This window comes from Mobula hypostoma, chromosome 13, assembly GCF_963921235.1.
Source record: "Mobula hypostoma chromosome 13, sMobHyp1.1, whole genome shotgun sequence".
NCBI classification, from domain to species: domain Eukaryota; kingdom Metazoa; phylum Chordata; class Chondrichthyes; order Myliobatiformes; family Myliobatidae; genus Mobula; species Mobula hypostoma.
Genome location: NC_086109.1, coordinates 17682488 through 17703522, shown reverse-complemented (window position 1 = coordinate 17703522; position 21035 = coordinate 17682488). Strand labels below are relative to the sequence as shown.

The following is a 21035-nucleotide window of genomic DNA, read 5'->3' as shown; positions in this document are numbered from 1 at the left end:
CCTTTTCTCATTTTTCTGAATTTCATGGAATACAGGGGTATCCTTATCAATTGTTCTTGGATTGACCATCCCTAGAATCAGTCAGCAGAATGAAGCTTTGTTCCACACCCAGCAAGCAAGTACTTCCTTCCCTAGATAAGAATAAACCTCTATTTACTTAACTGCCTGTTACACTGGCTGGCATTTAGAGATGCAATGAAGGTCCTCCACTTCTGTCCGTCCTTAGCCATCTTCTCTATTGTGCCCCAGGTGTGTTCATGGTCCTCATTTCTGCCTCTACATTACAGTGCCAAGTTGTATTTGGTCGTCCACTTTTCCGCCGCCCTTCAGGGATCCAGTAAAGCGCTGTTTTGATAATGAAGTTGGCCTCTCTTCTCATCATGTGCCAAATCCATCTCCAAAGTGTCATGATGATTGTGGCCATGTTCTGTTGATGATACTGAAGGTGTAGAGCATGGCTGGAGATGTTTCTTGGTCAGAAGACACAGAGTGACTTTCGGAGGGCCGTGTTGTGAAATGACGGTAGCTTAGCAAGGTCGCTCTCTGTCATGGACCAGCATTCTGACCCATACAAGAGAGTGGACAGAGCACATCTCTGGGACAAGCTTGCCCTTGATGTGGATGCTGTACTTAGTTATCCCCTTATGTTGTTCATTGTTCTGAAAGATTTCTAGTGTTGCTGAGTCTTTGCTGAATGTCGTCCTCCATCGCACTACCTTGCCAAATGATGCTGCCCAGGTAGATGAATCTGCTGGTGCTGGGTGTTGATGCCGAATATCTTGATGGGAGGAGGAGACTCTGCTTTGAGGGTCATGGTCTCACGCTTTCTCGGGCTGAGTCTGAGTTCAACCTGGCCACCAAAGCCACGCAGGTGCTAAGTTTCCTCTTGCATATGCTGGTGTGTATGTGAAATTAATGCAAGGTCACCCACAAAGTCAAGGTCTTCCAAAGTAGTGAACAGAGTGAACCTATTGCCTCTCTGCTTTCCTCCTGTTGTTTGCCTCATAGCCCAGTCAATCACCAGGTTAAATAATATCACCAACATCACACAGCCTTGCCTGACTCCTGTCTTGACTACAAAGCTCAAGTTGCTGTACTCAACTGTGCAGGTGAAGTTAGCACAGGATCTCCGGATGAACTGAACAATTTTGCAGGGAATCACATATGATCTGAGAATTCTCCAGAGACCCTCCCTGTAGATGCTGTCAAGAGCCTTTTCAAGAGTTGTCTCTGCCACTGTGCACTGCTCTATATTGCTACGCATTGTGAAGATCTGGTCGACACAGCCTCTGTTCTTCCTGAAGCCAGCTTGCTTCTTCCTCAAGCACACATCAGTAGCATTTGTAATCCATTGGACAATGACTTTGGCAAGAATTTTGCCGGGCACTGACAGAACTGTGGTGCAATGCCAGTTTTTGCTATCACTTAGCTCTCCTTTCTTGGGAATTCTAACAATTACTCTCCTTGTCCAGTCCTTGGGTACTTGTCCCCATTTCCAGATGGTAGTAAACAGTGGTTGCAGGATGGCTGCTACCACTTTTGGTTCAGCTTTAAACAGCTTGGCATTCAAATTGTCATGTCCCAGAGATTTGCTGTCCTTTAGTTGATGTTGAGAACCTCTGCTGCCTCTTGTATGTCTTCATCTGGTGGTTGTCTATTCAGTAATTCTACAAAATTCTTTGTCCATGGTGCTTCTTGCTTTTTCTCATCGTGCTTCTGCCCTCAATGGTGGGGAGGGCTTTAACCATACCGGTCTTCCCAGACAGGAGGTGAAGGTTCCATAAGATTATTTGAAGGAAAGCAGGCGTTATCTTAAGTATATTCTCTCTTCTAGAGAAATTAATCGAAAGAAAAATATGAGAGCCGGGCACAAACATGTCTACTTTGTTTTACTTTAGTGAGGCACACACGTGTGACGCAGTGGCAAAATGACATATACAATTCACGTAATACTTATATATAACTTGTAATGAATTATGTTAGCAAACAAAGAATGCTTAATCAAGTAATATATTTACAATATTACACAAATATTACTAATACACTAAATACACAACACCCTTCATCTGGTCTCATATATTAACATACTAAAGGATCTGTTCTTAGTTTCAGCATGTAAACGTCATCACCTCTACTTCCTTAAAAGTTTGCATAGATTTGACATCATCAAAAACTTTGACACATTTCTCTAGATGCACAGTGGAAGTTATCCTGGCTGGTTGCATCATGGCCTGTTTCAAAGAAAATTTATTAAAGTACACATATGCCACCATCTACAAGTCTGAGATTCATTTTCTTACGGGCATACTCACATCCAATAACCGTAAAAGAATCAGTGAAAGACTGCACTCAACAGGGTATCCAATCAGAGTGCAAAAGACAACAAACTGTGACAATACAAAAAGAAAGAAAAAAGGAAATAATAATAATAATGATGAATAAATAAGCAATAAATATCGAGAGCATGAGATGAAGATTCCTTGAAAGTGAGTCCATAGGTTGTGGGAACAGTTGAATGAGGCAAGTGAAGTTGAAAAAAGATATCCCCTTTGGTTCAAGAGCCTGATGGTTGAGGGGTAATACTGTTCCTGAACCTGGTGGTGTGAGTCCTGAGGCTCCTGTACTTTCTTCCTGATGGCAGCACTGAGAAGACAGCATGTCCTGGGTGGTGGGGGGTCCCTGATGATGGATGCTGTTTTCCTGCGACAACGCTCCGTGTAAATGAGCTCAGTAGTGGAGAGGGTTTTACTCATATTGGTCTTCCATAACGTTATTTGAAAAGGGAAGCAGATGTTATCTCAACTATATTTTCTGTTCTGCAGACATTATTAAAACTGCTCCCTAGATGTTTGCTGTTATGGCAGTTTGCTCTGCACAAATTGACTGCCACATTTTAAATGTTACCACAGTGACCATACTTCAAAACGCTTAGTGATTTCCCAGAGGTCATCAAGGGGGAGATATAATTGCAAATTATTCCATTCTTTGACTCTTGCAGGGCAGGTCTAAGTTTACATTGTCACATTAAGTACACTAAAAGAGATTCTTCAGTCCAACATGTCCATGCTGGTCTTAACTTTCCTACCACCATAACTTACCCAGTCCTTTCGCTTATTTATCCAGCCTCATGTGGAGGCATGAGGGACTGCAGACTCTGCAATCTTGGGCAACAATTTTCTAAGGAACTGGGAGGGTTGAGCATCATCTGTGGAGTTAAAAAAAAGTCAAACTTGAGTTTCTTGTCAAGTGCATGTATGCATGGGTACAATGCATCAGCAGCACAGGTGAATAGTATCAGCTACACAATATTCACAAGGAAAACGTAAGCATAAGTCACACACAAAAATTTTACAAGGAAGAACATAATTAGCGGGAAAAAAATCACGAAGTCTAGCTTAGTGTAACGTGATTAAAGTGGCCATGGTGTAACAGAACCACAGTGATTTGAGTTGTGCAAGTTCATTCAAGAAAAATGATTGAAGGGAAATTGCTGTTCTCGCATCTGATGAGACTTCAGGCTTATGTAGCTTCTGCCCAATAAGTCAAAGTTTCCTTACCCCTCCCCCCCCCCACAGATGCTGCTCAACAGGCTGTTCCTCCAGTTGCAAATGCCTCTGTTGCAATTTGCCTGCTCCACTCTCTGTGACGATGAATTCCACATCTTGCCTCTTTGGTTAAAACAATTTCTCCTGAGTTCCACATTAGACATGTTGGTCACGGCCTTAGGCTGAGGAACTCTGATTTGGACTTCTTTTGTCAATGGAAATACGTACCAAATATTTACTTTCTTAAAATCCCTTCAATTTTCAGCCTCGATACTAAGTCACTCTGTGGCCTTTGCATTTCCAGTGAAAAAGCACCCCAGCCCGAACAATGCACGCAAACTGTTGGAGAAATTCAGCAAGCCAGGCAGCATCTATGGAAGGGACTAAACAGCTGACATTTCAGGCCGAGACTGTTTATTGCCCTTGATAGATGCTGTCCGACTTACTGAGTTCCTCCAGCATTTTGTGTGTATTGGCCAAGATTTGCCAGCATCTGCAGAATCTCTTGTATTTATGATTTCCAGTCAGATCCGTATCTCATTTGATGGAAATCAGAATCAAGACTTGGCACTTTAGAAATATCTGCTCTGCATTTCAATTCTATTCCTTGATTTAGCTTACCTACCTATCACAGGAAGAAGCATCACACAAAAAAATATACTTCTTCAAGAACAGAACATTTGAACTAAGATGCTTATCACCTGCCAGCTCTTATTCTATTTCTTCCATCCACCATTTTTTTATATTGGCTATCTCTCCTCCTTCCAGTCTTGACCTGAAATGTCTCCTCTTCATTTTCCCCAAAACTCCAAAGTTCAAAGTTAATTTATTATCAAAGTACGTACAGTATGTCTTACCATTCACTACCCTGGGATTAGTTTCCTTGCAGGCATTCGCAGTAGAACAAAGAAATACAATAGAATCAATAAAAAAACTAAAAACACTGACAAGCAAACAATGTGCAAAGGAAGACAAAATGCAAAAATAAAACAGAACTAGGTAAATAATACTAAGAACAAGAGTTGCAGAGTCCTGAAAGTGAGTCCATGGGTTGTGTTCAGTGTTCATTCCACCATTTGGGGTGAGTGAAGTTGCCCATGCTGGTTCGAGAGCCTGACAGTTCATAGTCATACTTTATTGATCCCGGGGGAAAATTGGTTAAATTGGTTGAAGGGAATGACTGGTTCTGAACCTGGTGCAGGACCTAAGGCTCCTGTACCTCCCTCCCCGTGGTAGGGCAGCAGCCATCAAGAGAACGTGGCCTGGATGGTGGGGGTCCTTGTTGATGGGCACTGCTTTCTTATGGCAGTACTCCTTCTTGGCGTGCTCAATGGTGGGGAAGGCTTTTCCTGCGATGGACTGTGCAGTGTCCGATAGCTATCAGGGAGTCCTGCAGGAGATTGTGAGATCCACCATCGATGCTGCCTCAGCCTCTGAGTCCCTTCAGCGATTTTGTGTGTTGCTTCCAGAGTAATGTAAGCAATGAAACTGAAAGTATCTCTCCAAAGCACTGAGGTTTGGTTATAGTCCCCATTGGTGGCTGAGCCACCTAGCTTGTGGAGTTAACAGTGACACTCCCACTCACCTTTGAGCTTTCTGGGATGCAATAGTTGGGTCTAAATGAGAAAGAAGCAACAGCTTCCCCCCCCCACCCCCCGAACACTGGTTCCTGCTTTGGACTGTCGCTCAGTGAGCCTTGCTATAAAGGGTATCCAACCACCAGGTGAAAGTATCATCCAGCCCCACAGTGGTGGTTAGTGTGACACTGTTACAGCTCGGGGTTGGGGGCAGGGTTCATTCCCAGGACAGTTCTGTAAGGAGTGTGTATGTCCTCCCCCGTGGAATGTGTGGGTTTCCTCTGGGTGCTCCGGTTTCCTCCCACAGTCCAAAGGGAGTTGGTAGGTTAATTGGTCTGTAAATTGTCCCATGATTAGGCTAGAGTTAATTTGGGGGTTGCTGGGTGGTGTAGTTTGAAGGGCCAGAAGGGCCTACTCCGCTCTGTATTGCTAAGTATACAGGTAAATAATAAATTAGTTCATAAGTGGGATTCACAGCACAGGCTCACGTCTTAACAGGGATGGTTTGGGTAAAGATAGAGACACCTTCCCCCTCCTAGAACTGTATGTCAGAATGAGTTCAGGCAAGGAAAATGGAGTGAAGGGTCTTGCCCCATTTATAAGTTGCCGGTAACCACATCTTGGTTTCTTCTTTACAGTTGTGGCATTCTTTGTGTTGTCTGGGAGCATTGCACCAGTTACTGCAGGATGGATTGCTGTAGCTAAAACCAGGTTCGTATTGGTCACATGGCCCTTTGGTGGACCACATAACGGAGAAGCGCCAGGGATGGACAACTGCTTCAATGCCATGTCCGTGCCCAGCACCAGGTCATTCCACTGGCAGTCCCTGGCACCCTTGGCCGTCGGTCGAGTCTACTGCAGCCCTGTGGAGAGTGGGGGACAACTCTACCTCATCGGGGGCTGTGATGAGAGCGGGTCCCCCATGAACATCTGTGAAGTCTACTCTCCAGAAGCTGATCAGTGGACCACCCTGCCACCGATGCCCACAGTAAGAGCAGGCGTGGCTGTGGCTCCCCTGGGGAAGCGGATCCTGGTGATTGGTGGCATGGGAGTTCAGCGGAGTCCCCTCTCTACGGTGGAGATGTACAACGTGGAAGAAGGCAAGTGGGAAAAGAGGAATTCCTTGTGCGAAGCTGCCATGGGTGTCTCCGTGATTGTCAAAGGTAATTGCACAAGAGTGACGAGAGATCTCAGGAATATGTAGAGAAGGCAAGATTGCTTAGAGTGGGTAAAATCACGGGAGGCTAATTACTGATACTCACAGTTATGAGGAGGAATTTCTTCAACCAGGGGGTGGAATATGTTGCCGCAGACAACTGTGGGGGCCAGGTCATCAGATACATTAAAGACAGAGATTCAATGGTTCTATTTAATATCAGAGAATGTATACAACCTGAAACTCTTACTCTTCACAGACATCCGCAAAACGGAAGCAACCCCAAAGAATGAATGTCAGAAAAATGTAAGAACCCCAAAGTCCCTCTCCCCACCCCCACACGCACAAGCAGCAGCAAAGCATCAACCCTCCCCTTTCCCCCTCCCCCTCTTGCTCCAGCAGGAAGCATCAGCCCCCACCACTACCCACCAAGCAGTAGCAGGTCCCCAAAGACCATGATCTATAGTCCATTAGGAGCTAGTGTCCATAAGCCAGCACTGTGACATGCCACAGGCTCCCTCGGTCACTAACAAAGGAGAGAGAGATGTTGCCCCTTCCACAGCGAGAGGGGAGATCAACAGTTCACTGTTTCGATGCCGCAGTCTGCAATGTTGCTATACTTTGAGTTTCTCTGACTCGAGGATCAGCAGCAAACTCTCTCTCACCATCGAGAGGGTTAATGGTCATGGGGCGAGGGCAGTAGAGTAGGGTTTGAAATAAATCAACCAGTTGAAGCAGACTTGACGGGCTGAATGGGCTAATTTTGCTCCTATGTCTGGTGATCTTTTGGTAGATTACTGAGGGAGTGATGGCAACCTGAGGACTTGGATGAAGGAGCAGTGGCACAGAGGGGATGCGGAATTCTCCTTCGCACTGCAGATTGTGATGATCAGACTTTCCCTGCCCGAAAGTGTAGTGGAATTAGGCTCAACAGTAACTTCATAAATGCTCCTTCATATGAAGAGCGTTTGATGGCTCTCAGTGAAATTCAGAAGAATATTGAAACCTATGGAATGGTGAAAGGCCTCAATAGAGTGGATGTGGAGAGGATGTTTCCTATGGTGGGGGAGTCTAAGACCAGAGGACACAGCCTCAGAATAGAGGGACATCCATTTAGAATGGAGATGAGGAGGAATTTCTTGAGCTAAAAAGTGGTGAAACTGTGGAATTTGTAACCAAGGCAGCTGTGGAGGCGAAGCCACGGGATATATTTGAGGCAGAGGTTGATAGATTCTTGATTAATCAGGGCATGAAGGGATATGGGGAGAAGGCAGGGGAGTGGGACTAAATGGGAGAATGGATCAGCTCGTGATAAAATGGCGGCGCAAACTCGATGGGCCAAATGGCCGACTTGTGCTCCTTTGTCTTATGGTCTTAAGGCAGGAGCTGGGGCTGAGAGGGACATGGATAATTAAATTTATCGCAGATAATGAAATGGCAGGGAAGACTCGGTGAACCATTGGCCTAATTCTGTTCCTATATCTTGTGGTTTTGTGGCCTTATGGAATCAGATAAACTTTAAAACAGAAAGCAGTACAGACTATGTGTATGGAACATTGAACTTGGGCCAACTGATAGCTCTTTCAAAGAGGCACAATGGGCTGAATCTGTGCTACGTGTTTCCGGGGTTACTGAAGAAGATGTAATGAGGTTCCTGTTATCATAATCAAGCCTTATTAGCATGGTAGACAACTTGCAGTGAATGATACTAGCTGCCTTCTCACCTCCATCTACACCAGCAATGCTAAACACACCTGTTGCACCCCTCCCTGGAAGGCACTAATTTCTACTGCTCTTCTTATTAAAGCAAACAGGAGCCACCACCACCACCCATCCCAAAACCCACATGGACTTTCCTTACTAAATTCAGTGGAACACTGTTGCATTGCCACCGATACAATATCCTCACAGGAGGAGACATCTGGCTACTGCACCGTCCCAGCTGTTTGGTAGTTGAATCACTTTCTTGACACAGACATATAATTTCAAAGTCCAAAGTAAATTTATTATCAAAGTAAATATATGTCACCGTATACTACCCTGAGATTCATTTTCTATCAGGCATTCACAGTAGTACAAAGAAATAATAATGATAAATAAATAAGCAACACATATCGAGAACATGAGACGAAGAGTCCATAGGTTATGGGAACAGTTCGGTGATGGGGTGAGTGAAGTTGTCCTCTTTGGTTCAAGAGCCTGATGGTTCAGCATGAACCTGGTGTTGTGAGTTCTGAAACTTCTGCACCCCTGTACCTCGTCCTGACAGCAGCAGCAAGCAGAGAGCATGGCCTGGACGGTGAGGGTCTTTGATGATGGGTACTGTTTTCCTGTGACAACGCTCCATGTAGACCTGCTTGGTGGTGAGGAAGGCTTTGCCCTTGACGAACTGGGCTGTATCCGCTACTTTTTGTAGATTTTCCGTTCAAGGGCATTGGTGTTTCCATACCAGGCCGTGACGCAACCAATCAGTACACTCTCCACCGCACGTCTATAGAGGTTTGTCAAAGTTTTAGGTGATTGCGAAATCTTTGCAAGCTTGTGAGAAAGTAGAGGCATTTCCGTCCTTTGTTGGTAATTGCACGTATGTGCAGGGCTCAGGACAGATCCTTTTAAATGATAACACCGGGGGGACTTAAAGTTGCTGATGCTCCCTGTAAGGTGACAACCATGACTCACCATGAGGTTTAAGGTTGTGGCTTCCTGGCACATACAAAATGTCATCTATAGCAGTACTGAGGAGTGCGACACTGTCCAATGTGCAGTAATTCAGATGAAATCATAGATATAAAAACCAATGGCACTATTAAGAGCATAAAATAGTACAGCAAAGAAACAAGCCCTTCGGTCCACAATGCTGGTGCTGACCTTGATGCCAATGTAGCTAATCCCATCTGCCAGCCCATGATCCATATTCCTCTGATCCTTCATGTTATGAAGTCGAGCCTGAAAACGCTCAGCCAAATTTATTCTTCAGCATCTGTCTAGTAAATCAGATTTGTCCCTTATCACAGTACTCTCTGTGGGAGCTTGCTATGGCCAAATTGACAGTTGCCTGTCCTATTGATTGCATTTGGATGACACTGAATATACTTCACAAGTTCAGTGGATGTGAAACACTGATGGCATGGAAGATATTATATAAATATAAGCTTCTTTTTCATGTGTATGCACATCAAACGTGACGGGCTGGGATTAATCCTGCAATCCAATGGACTTGATATCTGGGCTCACCATCGAAATTTAGTTGTAAGGGGAGGTGACAGAGCACTAGAAAGTGGTTAATACTGAGAAGTGACCACCAGTAGTGTGGGAAGGAGTGAGTTGTGAGGACAGTTCAGGTTTACACCTGGCTGTGCAACAGTGAATTGAAACTTGCCATGAACCTCGTGACTTGTGTGTTGCCAGACGGCCAGGTGTACGCAGTGGGTGGAATGGGGTCGGACACGCATCCACAAGCCCGCCTGCAGCAGTACGACATCGCGAGTGACATTTGGCACACGCTTCCTCCCATGCCCACGCCCAGGTACGCAGCCAGCACCTTTCTCCAAGGCGGAAAGATCTACGTGTTTGGTGAGTCTTGACGCTTCAAGAAGGAAAGCTTCATTTTGCTGTGCTGCCTTTTCCCAATCTTTTTCTTTACTTAGAGATACAGCACAGTGACAGGCCCTTCCAGCCCAGCGAGCCTGCAGTGCCCAATTACTATATCCATGTGACCAATTAACCCACTAACCCACACATCTTTGGAAACCATGGCACCCGGTTGAAAGCTCATGCAGTCAGAGGGAGAACATACAAACTCCTTACAGACTGCGGTGGAATCGAACCTCTAACAACATTGCTCTAACCACCATGCTACTGTTCCGCCCCGTGCTGTACCATGCATCTTCAGGCTGCACTTCCTGCATTGCCGCTAATGCGCTGTTTGAAGTGAAAACATTGTTCTAAGGTGAGAAATGCCGACCGGTCTGCACACAGCAAACCCTCACAACTCTGACTGTGATGAGGTACTGTAATGGTGTTGATGTGGGTACAGACACCAAGAACAACTAGCCCGCTTTACTAAATTGCTGTGGGATATTTTACACAGCTTCCTCTCGGAGGTGGCACCTATCACCGTGAAGCATTCCCTCAGTGCTGTTCATGAATTGCTTGGGTGTGTGATAAGCTGCTCTGTACTTTTCCTGCATGGCTTGGCCTTCCTGCCACATTGGAAGCTGTCAAGACTGTTGAAGCCTAATGTCTCCTTGCAGCGTGGAACGAGGATAACAGCTGTTTTCTTTCTGGGTAGGTGGGAGGCAAGCAAAAAATCCAGTCACCGCCTTTGAAGTCTTTGACACCGAGGCAAGGTCGTGGGCCAAGTTTCCCAGCATCCCCTGCCGGCGATCCTTCTCGAGCTACGTGATGACTGAGGAGAGCTTCCTGGCTCTGGGAGGCCTCCAGCAGGCTCGGGGCTACAGGAAGCCCAAGTTCGTCAGGACCGTGGAGGTGTTTGACATTGAGCAGGGTACGTATGGGCTTCACAAGAAACAGAAGCAGATGCAGATGCAGGCCACACGGCTTCTGGCGGCCTAGCGTTCCCTCCATTTCCTACACTTTCACTCTTACCCCTCCACTCCCTCCCCAAATAAAACGAAGTTCCCTTGGTCCTCACGTTTCACCTCATCCTTCACCATCAGCACCAGCAGCAGGTGGTATCACCACCGGCCCAGTCTTCCCCTACTTCACCACCTATCTGCGGGGACCAAGCGCTGAGCCACCCATCTTACACCTCCCCATCTACTGGCACTTCCCCCTGCGACTGTAGGAGGTGCAAAACTTCTATTTACTTAGAGGTACAGCGCAGAACAAGCCCTTCTAGTCCAACAAACCACACTGTCCAGCAACCGATCTTTTTAACCCTGGCCTAATCACAAGACAATTTACAATGACCAATTACCCTACTAATCAGTATGTCTTTGAAATGTGGGAGCAGCCAGAGCAAATCGATGCATCCACGGGGAGAACAGACGGCGCCAGAATCGAACTGCAATGCTTCGAGCTGTAATAGCATCTGACTAACCTCTACGCCACTGTGGTGCCCCATATAGGGACAAAACTCGGTTACCACAATCCTGGGACGTCCACAGCCATCTTCCCTACAGAGAAGGGTATGCCTCCTCCTCTTCCAAATTAAAATGTTTAAATTGAATCTGTTGTGTGTTGTACTCTTAGAAATTATTATTTCTTCCAATACATATCCCTCGATGATCTGCAGCTGATTGCTTTGATCCAGGGATGCAACCAATTTGACATGTGGCGTGTGATCCAACACGAGTCTTGGTTCTCAGTTTGGGCTCTTATGGGCTCCAGGAGAGGAAGCAGTCAGACTACTTGGCCTATTGCAGATATCACAATGTCTCAATTTAGATAGGGTGAAATTTGTTGAACAAAGGGAGTTTAGAGAAATTATGTCTTGGCTCCTGCAAACTGAATCCCACACAAACAAGGGACTTTTGGCAAGCTTTACACTGTAACAATGTCAGCAATTAGTCAAATGCTAGTATTGTTAAAGTAGTACCGACCTGCAGTCACAAAAATTGTGGGACATACCAACTGTGGTAGGCCTAATGAGAAGATGAATATCTAGCTGGTTTTTAAAAAATGGTTTCCATTTAGAATCAGAATCCAGTTTATTATCAGTGACTTACGTTATGAAATTTGTTTTTTTTTCAGCAGCAATACAGTGCAATACGTAAGGAGTGTTATATTCAGAAATAGAGACCATTTCTAAATGGAAATTATTGTTATATAAAGCAACTAGTTGGTTGATACTGCAATAATGGAGGTCCAGACTGATTGGATCTAGTGTAGGCGGTTTTGACAGAGGTTAGTGATGACGTGTGGAAATTCTTAGTAGCACAGAGCAGTTTATATGGAGTTCCAAGCAGAGTTACTGATTCGTGCTCAGGAGCTAGAGCCCAGGATGATTCCATCTTCCTAAAATAGCCCAAACCAGTTCAGTGTTTCTAAAATTAACCAACAGTCAGGCCAGGAATTATTTGCAGACTATTAATGGTCTTCAACGTACATTTATTTATTTACTTAGAGATACAGACCTTCCTGCCCCAGTGAGTCCATGCCGCCCCAGTTACACTCCTGTGACCAAATAATCCATACGTCTCCGGACTGTGGGAGGAAACCGGAGCACCTGGAGGAAACCCACGCGGTCATGGGGAGAACATATAAACTCCTTACAGACGGCAGCAGAATTGATTCTGGGTCACTGGCGCTGTAGTAGTGCTACGCTAACCACTACGCTGCAATGCCTCCCCCAGGAAATACCAAAAAAAAGGTCCAGTGTATGGAGTTGAACACTATCACCAAATCTCTTGTCTTTTGCTCCTTGGAAAACATTTTTTGTCTCTTGATGTGCTTTGGAGGGGCTGCAAAGAAGAAATTAGATTGATTAATGGAATGAGAGGCTTTCCCTTTGAAGAAAGAAAGAATAGAATGGGCTCTGAGAACTTTTGAAGACTGAGAAATGATTTGAGAATTGACAGGATGGACACGAAGCAGAGTTTAGAACTACTAATCATAATCTCATGGTAAGCAATGGGAAATTTTCTTCTCTTTAGACTGTAAATCTTTGTAAGCTTGAGTAAATAAAAAAACTGGAATACTTTTTATTTACTTAGGCCATCCACTGAGAGAATTAAGGAAAATAGATGTAGAGTGGGAAAATGGATGTAAGATAGATCAGCAAGAGTTTATCAACTGGTGGTTCATGTGAATTGCCTTCCTCTTTTATGTCCTCTATCCAATCTCTCAATTTCCTTTCTTTTCTCTCCCCTTTTCCTTTACTTTCTCCCTCTCTCCTTCTCTCCCTCTGCCATTTCTTGCTCGTATGTTCCTTATGCTCTCTGCTCACACCCCACTTACTGCCCAGGAAGCTGGATAAAGACAACACGTCGCTTAAACATGAAGACTAAGAGGGCCGACTTTGTGGCTGCGTATCTCCAGGGAAGGGTCATTGTGGCTGGAGGACTGGGTAAGTCAGTCACTAGCATTATTCTTCAGTAATTCCAACCTTTGAACTACATTTAAAGCTCTTCCATATCAAGCACCATTTCTAGTATGCCTTCTTTTCCATGTAGATGTAGGGAAAGGTAAAATGCTGAAGAAGAAGGAATCTGATAGGAGAGGAGAGTGGACTATGGGGGAAAGGGAAGGAGAATGTGACCCGGGGGAACTGATTACAACAGTCAAAGATGTTGGCAGGAACATATAGCCCAGACTGGGTAAGGATGGCAGTTTACCTTCCCAGTCAAAAAGAAGATGTGAGCAGTTATATATAGTCATTGACCTCAGATTTGGGAGCTTCAGAGACCAGATTAGATCAAGTGTCCAAATCTTCAGAATGGGAGTCAACCTCAACGACCCCAACTCAAGAAGCAAATAAGTTATCTTTGAACTTTGCAAGATATAAATACCAGATGGAAGTAAAGGAATTCAAAAAATGTGTTAGCCCCCTTCTCCTCTCTCATTAGAAAGCATGTCTTATGAGGAAAGGTTGAGAGAGCTAGGGCTATTCTCTTTGGAGGAAAGAAGGATGAGAGGTGACTGTGATAGAGGTGTACAAGATGATAAGAGGCATAGTTAGAGTAGACAGCCACAGCCAGAGGCTTTTTCCCAAGGCAGTTATGGCTAATACAAGGAGGCATAATTTTTAGGTAATTGTAGGAAAGTATAGAAGGAATGTTAGAGGTGTGTTTTTCACACAGAGAGTGGAATGTGCATGGAACGCACTGCCAGGGGTGGTGGTAGAAGCAGATACATTAGTAAGATTTAAGAGACTCTTAGATAGGCACATGGACAAAAAAAATAGAGCACTATGGGGGAGGGAAGTGTTAGATTGATCATAGAAAATGGTCAAAAGGTTGGCACAATATCATGGGCCAGAGAACCTGCATTGCACTGTACTGGTTTATGTTCTATTTTATATTGCCTTAAGATGTATGCCTGTCCCCTCATTCACTTTCCCAAAGGGGAGGACTGACTTAGAAGACTCAGAACCAGCAGGATGTGTGCGTATTTCGTGAAAATAAATGGCTGGCCTCAAACCTCAGCCACATGCAATTCCAGGCTGACACCAGCAGAGGATGCTAGAGGCCAAGAGAAACAAATCAATCGGCAGGACATGTTCACTGATGTGGGGGATACATCTAGATTGGACTCCAACCAGCTTTCTCATCACGTACTCAAATGGTCTACTGAATCTGTCCTCCTCCTGCTGATGTTGACAGATTGGTCAGGATTGGAGAGAATTGCCCTGATGATATTTGTTTTCACCTGAGATCAGGTCTTTATCTAACATTAACTTTAATAATAAAAAAATAAACTTTTCTAATAGTGCAACTTTCCGACACTGTACCGGGAGTGTCATCTGAGATAATACCATTAAGTTGCAGCAGGTGAGGAGACCCAGGAAAGTGGAAAAGCACAAATTCCCCACTGGGCACAGGCCATTTGTGGAGCTGCCACCTCACAGTTCCAGAGATCTGAGTTCAATCCTGGCCTCTGCTCCTGCCCATGTGAAAATTTCCCCTTCTACTTATGACTGCTCGGTTTTCCTCAGGGTGTTCCAGATTCCTCCCACATCCCAAAGAAGTGTAGTCAAAAGGAGAATGATAGGTTGATTGGAATCGGTAAATTATCCTCCAATATGTAGGTGGGTGGTAAAACCTGGAGCGATCTGATGGCATTATGGAGAGAGTAATATTGGATCAGAGTAAAAGTATGGTTGATGGTCAGCATAGATTTGATGGACTGAAGGGCCTGTTTCCCTGCTGTGTGATTCTGAGCCACACATTATGGGGGGGAGGTGGGGAGATGTGGAGAAACCCTCTAGAGCAGTTTTCATACAACTGAATTGACTCAACCCATTCTCCACACAGAGCTATTGCTTTAGTGTTTAACATAGTTCTCAGTCCTTGACACGAGATTCTGCAGATGCTGGAAATCCAGAGCAACACCCGCAATCCTTTTAAACACTTGATGTAGTGTAGTTCAGTGCAAGCTAAACTTATTAGTTTTTCCAACCATTGCCTGCGTTTTGACACTGTTGATAACAGATCACCAAAGAAACAGATCCTTCCGGCCACAGATCTCCTGATTTCCCACTATGTTGGTTGGTGGGGTGGGGGTGGGGGGGGGTATAACCTGGGAGAATTGAAGTGTGTGTGGGGGACAGAAACAGGCCCTTTGGCCCATAGAATCCATGCCAGCCCACAAGAATTAATCCCATTGTATTCCCTGCACATTCCCTTCAACTCTCCGTAGATTTTACCATTCACCCACACACCAGAGGGAGGTTTTGCGAGCAACCGAGACTTGCTGCACAGGAAATTGAGTTTATGGTCATATGGGCAAATACACGTGTGCACAGGTGTAATTTAAAAAAACTTACCTGCAGCAGCATCACAGAGCATTGAGTACTTAACATTGACAAGGAAGATAAACGTAAATCATACAAGAAGGAACACAATTAGAACAGAAAAAGTCAATGGGAGTGCAGAGTGGTCATAGTGTATCTGTACTGAGGTAGTGATCAGGGTTGTGCTGGTTGGTTCAAGAACTGAATAGTGGAAGGGAAGTAGCTGTTCTCCAACCTGGTGGGGGTGGGGGGAGACTTCAGGCTTCTGCACCTCTTACCTGATAGTAGCTGCAAACGATGGTGCCGGGCTTTGATGATGGATGTTGCCTCAGAAGTGAAGGTGAGGGACATGGGCCCAAGAAATGTGAAGGACAATGGCCATTGAGACAGGATGGATGGATGGGCATGTTATAAGGGAGTACATGCTGGCGGGAGATAGACAACATGTGTTGGAGAGTGGAACAGCTGTGGACTTGGGACCAGGAGGAAGAAAACATCAGAAGCATGAGAGACAGCAAAGTAACAGGGGGATGATGGACAGATGGGACCAGGAGGGAGTAGCGAGAGGAGAGTTCAGAGACACTGGAAGGAAATGGATAAGGAAGTGGGGAGCAAGAACACAGTGGCAGAAAAAGGCAGAGTATGGAAGGCATTCCAGGTCTTGCGTTGTATTTGTTGCGGAGATAAGTGGCATTAGTGTGCAACTATTTTAAAGGTTTTTGTATAAGCATCCACATGAGTGAAACTGGAATGAGTTACCATGTGGAGCATTACCTAGTGTGAGCCACTGTGTATTTTCATTTTTAAAATCCTTTTTATTAATTATTATTAAAGATCAACAAAAAAATACACTAAGGTAACCAAGTCAACATGTCAATATGTACAATGAAGAATTAAATTATCAAATAACTGATTAACAAAGCTAAACAATATATCAATAATAAGAAAAAATAAAGTGTTAAGAACTGTGTATTAAAGGATGAAGGAAATTAAAAATAGATTGGGTGGTGAGGAAGTCAGGTTTGCCTCATGGATACAGAGGTGTTTTCGCCAGAATGTTGGAAACTGAGAGAAGACCTGATAGAAGTTCATAACATTTAATTTTTTTTTAAATTTTAGAGATACAGCAGAGTAACAGGGCCTTCCAGCCCAACGAACCCACAATGCCTAAACACACCCATGTAATCAACTAACCTACTCAACCCTACGTCTTTGGAATGTGGGGGGAAACCAGAGGACTCGGAGGAAGCCCACGCAGTCATAGGGAGAATGTACTAACTCCTTACAGACAGTGAAGGGAATTAAGCCTGGGTCACTGGCACTGCAATAGCACGCACTAATCAGTAAGCTACTGTGTCAACCCTAAAATGAGAGACTTAGTAGGGAAGACAGTCAGAATCTTTTCCCAGAGTAGAAATGTCAGATACGAGAGGAAAGTGAGAGGAGGAAAGTTCAAGGGGGAACTGTAAAGCTACTTTTTTTTTTACATAGTAATTGTTGCCTGGAACGGTCTACCAGGGGGAATGATGGAAGGAGTTAAGCTAGTTGTTTTTAATAGATCTTTAGATAGACACATGATTATGCAGGGAACGGAGGGACTTGGATCATGTACAGGCTGAAGAGAGTTAGTTTATTTTGGATTAGTGTTCAGTACAGACATGGTGGGCCAAAAGGCCTGTTCTTGACCTGTTCGGTTCTATGTTCTTTACCATATAGGCCTCTGGCAGAATACTTTGATTCTTAAGCTTCCATTTTAGGTTAACTGCGTTCTTGGTAGCAGGTGGCAAATAGCAGTAAAACTGCTTGGGACCTGAGCAGGCGTTAGGATGAGTGACGAGGTGCGTCTGCCTTTCAGGTGACCAGCCAGCTGTCCTGAGCTCAGCCGAAGCCTTGAACCCAGTGAAGAATCGGTGGGAGAAGCTGCCGCCCTTGCCCACCGCCCGCTGCACCTGTTCCAGCATCGTCTTTAAGAACCACCTCTTTGTGATTGGCGGCGTGTCGCAGGGCCCCAGCAGCGCCGTCGAAGCTCTCTCCCTCACAGACTCCTAAGCACTTGGTAAATGCAGAGTGGGATGGATAGATATCATCCAAAGGCCAGCTGGAGGTCACTTCATTCAAGATTTTCTGCCATTTGCTTTTGGATAGAGAAGGCTTCAGCCCTTGTTGGATGTCAGAACTCATGAGAAAGGCAAATCCATTTCTTGGCAACACCCAGCACTTCCCCAACACTGAAGAATGAATGTCCAGAACAGGGGCTCCAACCTGGGGTTCATGGACCCCTTGCTTAATGGTATTGGTTCATGGCATAAAATAGGTTGCAAACCCTTGGTTCAAAGGAAACCTTCGATATCTGTGTGCATTGAACTTTGTGTGAAGCAATCTGTATTTTTTTTACACATGTCAGATGTTTAAGGAGTTAAGAAGTTTTAAAATTTGTAGGTCAATCCTAGTTGAGCTGCATGACATTCTATCATCACCCTGTTCCTCCTTCATGTAACGTGAGGATTAAGTTTAAAAAATGACTTTCTTTGCACATTCTTCATCTTGCTTTCCTCAACAATCTCCATCCAGAGCTCAGGAAGTTTATCCAGGACTGTTCCAGACATGAAGCATGCTTCGCGTATTTCTCAGTTAGAGAATCTTTGCACAGAGCTCGGATGAAATTGACTTCTTTCGCAGAGGGTGGGGGATTGACTACACAGGAAGAAGAAAATTTTGTAGCATGACTCAGTCAATCAGAAGATGAAAACAGCTTGCTTCTTGGACTCAAGGTGAGAACACAAATGGACCTCAGTTCGACCTCTAACATCAAACAATCCTCTGTGTACCTGAATGCTTGAATTGTACCCAATCTAACATTATCTTTTTTTATGGTGATGCGTGGTCATTTTAATATTGGAGCAGGCAACGACATGGTAGGAAGAGTCTAACCACCTTCTCCTTCACTTTCAATGCTGCACCATCATTTAATCCCCTACTCTTAATGTCCTAGCAGTCTGTATTGATATAGGTGGGCCTCTATAATGAATGGCTCTACTTTTAACCTTTCAACACCTTTCTACCATCGACAATCATACTAGGATTATGATGGAATCCCTGCTGTCTGATAGAATGTTGCTCCAAGAATATCCAAGAATCTTGGCATCATCCAGGGCAGAACACCTCCTGTGAGTGGCACCCCATCAGCCATCTTGATCCTTGACCAAGGGTGCCAGTGTTCTCCATCAACCGGGAGAGCATGGCTGTTCACCAAGTCTTCCAGAGCACACCCCAAACCTGTGATCTCAACTGCTGAAAGAGGAAGGACAATGTGCAGGTGGGAACTTCACCACCCACAGGTTCACCAAATGCTCACCATCCTGACCATCTCCTTCATTGCTAGTCCAAGATCCCGGTATACATTACTTAATAAGATTAATGAGAGATCATTATGACAGAAACTACTGGTCTGAGAAGACAGCTCAGTGCTACCTTCTTAAGCAGTGGTTCCCAACCGTTTTTATGCCTTGGACCAATACCGTTAGGCAAGAGGTCCATAAACCTCAGGTTGGGAACTGCTGTTCTTAAGTTCTGCATCTTGAATACTGAAACTCTAGACCTACACTAATCTTGACACTGAACTGTAGAATCAAGCCTATGATACATCAGTATTGACCAATAAAGTAAGTCATTGGGTCCCAGCACCTGGAGGTTCCAGTTGATTTTGGGTGGAAGTTCCAATATGCATCTTCTGAGCATGTTCCATGATACTGCAACACTCCAGCCAACAGCAATAGGTGAACTGATCCGGGGTACAAGAAACTAAAGCTTTTAAAGGAATGGTGAACAAGTTAGCAAAAGATATTGTGGAAAACAGCTTTCTAATGGATGTTGCTGGGGTTTGCTTGGTTGATGCCCAATACCACACAAGCATTGGTGTGATTGCTGTTAAACATATTGGTATAGGTGCACTATTCTTTATACCATGACAGTATAATCAAATGGTGTAATTCACTTGTATAATTGCCCCCTTTGACTTCCGTGTAAAGTCTGGTTATTGGCATTGTTTTGAAAACAAATTCTGGGAAATTTGATAAGGGTTAATTACCTGGGCTAAATTATGCAGCGGTGTCTGAGCATATGTATATACTCAGTGGCCACTTTAAATTAGCCAATCATGCGCCAGGAACTCAATGCATAAAAGCATGCAGACATGGTCAAGAAGTTCAGTTGTTGTTCAGACCAAACATCAGAATGGGGAAGAAATGTGATCTAAGTGACTTTGACCGTGGAATGATTGTTGGTGCCAGACGGGGTGGTCTGAATATCTAAGAAACTGCTCGTCTCCTGGGATTTTCACACACAACAGTCTCCGAGTTTACAGAGAATGGTGCGAGAAACAAAAATCATCCAATGAGTGGCAGTTCTACAGGCGAAAATTCATTGTTAATGAAATAAGTCAGAGCAGAACAGCCATACTGGTTCAAGCTGAAGGAAGGCGACAGTAACTTAAATAATCACACATTACAACCGTGGTGCGCAGAAGAGTATCATTGAATGCCCAACATATCAAACCTTGAAGTGGATAGGCTGCGACAGCTGAAGACCCCACCGGGTTCCACTCCTGTACCTAATAAAGTTGTCAGGAAGTGTAGAGAAGGCTTGACCCAAAAGCAGAACAGTGGAGACGATTTAGCAATAAATTATATTTTATAATAAACTGCAAAATAACAAGCCACGTGGGGCCTCAAAATTAAAGAGAACAGATACTTAACGTGACAAGGCAGCCAGGTAACTGAAGGCTAAGAACAACTGGTTGAGGCAGGCTGGTTCAGAAGAGTGAACTAATGTTGTGGATGAGAGGAGGGTTTAAATAGGCTGCAGGTGATGAGGTGGAAATGAGTGGCAGGTAACGCCTGTTAACCAGAGAGGAATTGGGACAAGCCTGCCTGTGCAGGCCTGACAAGTCACCCCTTTCTGCAGCCCGCACCCAACGGCCTGGGGCAATTCGAATGGGTCAGGTGGACCTCTTCAGTGAGCGATGGATCTGAGATGAAACTGGATGCCACCCAAGACCTCTCCTCTGGGCCGCACCCTTCCCAGCCAAACAGGTACTGCATATCACATCCACCACGACGCAAATCCGTCAGCCAGCAAACTGTATAGACTGGACAACCTTCCACTGTCTTTGGTTCTGGAGGTGTAGGCTCAGGTGGGGTGAGTGCTCCATGGATGACAGGCTTGAGGCTGTACACGTGGAAAGCAGGTGTGATCCTGAGCAGGGGTGGCGGCCGGAGACAGTAAATGACTCGTTTCTTGCAATGGGTAATCTTCAAGGGACCAATGAACTGGGACAAGAGCTT

At 44.8% G+C, this 21035-nt stretch overlaps 1 protein-coding gene and 1 long non-coding RNA gene across 6 annotated transcripts in view; one reads left to right on the top strand and one right to left on the bottom strand.

Moving 5' to 3' along the window:
• Positions 1 to 19389, top strand: part of LOC134355460 (kelch domain-containing protein 8A-like) — a 45305-nt gene extending 25916 nt beyond the window's left edge. For 2 of the 4 annotated variants that reach the window (XM_063065381.1, XM_063065382.1), the window contains 6 exons: positions 5761 to 6285; positions 9687 to 9851; positions 10570 to 10785; positions 11369 to 11428; positions 13207 to 13308; positions 17549 to 19389. In XM_063065381.1, coding sequence (XP_062921451.1) covers positions 5889 to 6285; positions 9687 to 9851; positions 10570 to 10785; positions 11369 to 11428; positions 13207 to 13308; positions 17549 to 17742 — 1134 coding nt within the window. In that variant the 5' untranslated portion in view covers positions 5761 to 5888 and the 3' untranslated portion in view covers positions 17743 to 19389. The remainder of the gene's footprint in view (positions 1 to 5760; positions 6286 to 9686; positions 9852 to 10569; positions 10786 to 11368; positions 11429 to 13206; positions 13309 to 17548) is intronic. The other 2 variants (XM_063065384.1, XM_063065383.1) reach the window with 2 other exon arrangements.
• The window catches only part of LOC134355461 (uncharacterized), an 88677-nt gene that overhangs the window by 15695 nt on the left and 51947 nt on the right, over positions 1 to 21035 (bottom strand). The window contains exons 4-5 of one of the 2 annotated variants that reach the window (XR_010020088.1): positions 6385 to 6438; positions 3099 to 3205 (exon numbers count right to left, since the gene is read on the bottom strand). This is a non-coding gene — a long non-coding RNA (uncharacterized LOC134355461). Of the gene's footprint in view, positions 1 to 3098; positions 3206 to 6384; positions 6439 to 21035 lie in introns of those variants that run through there. The other variant, XR_010020089.1, reaches the window with a different exon arrangement.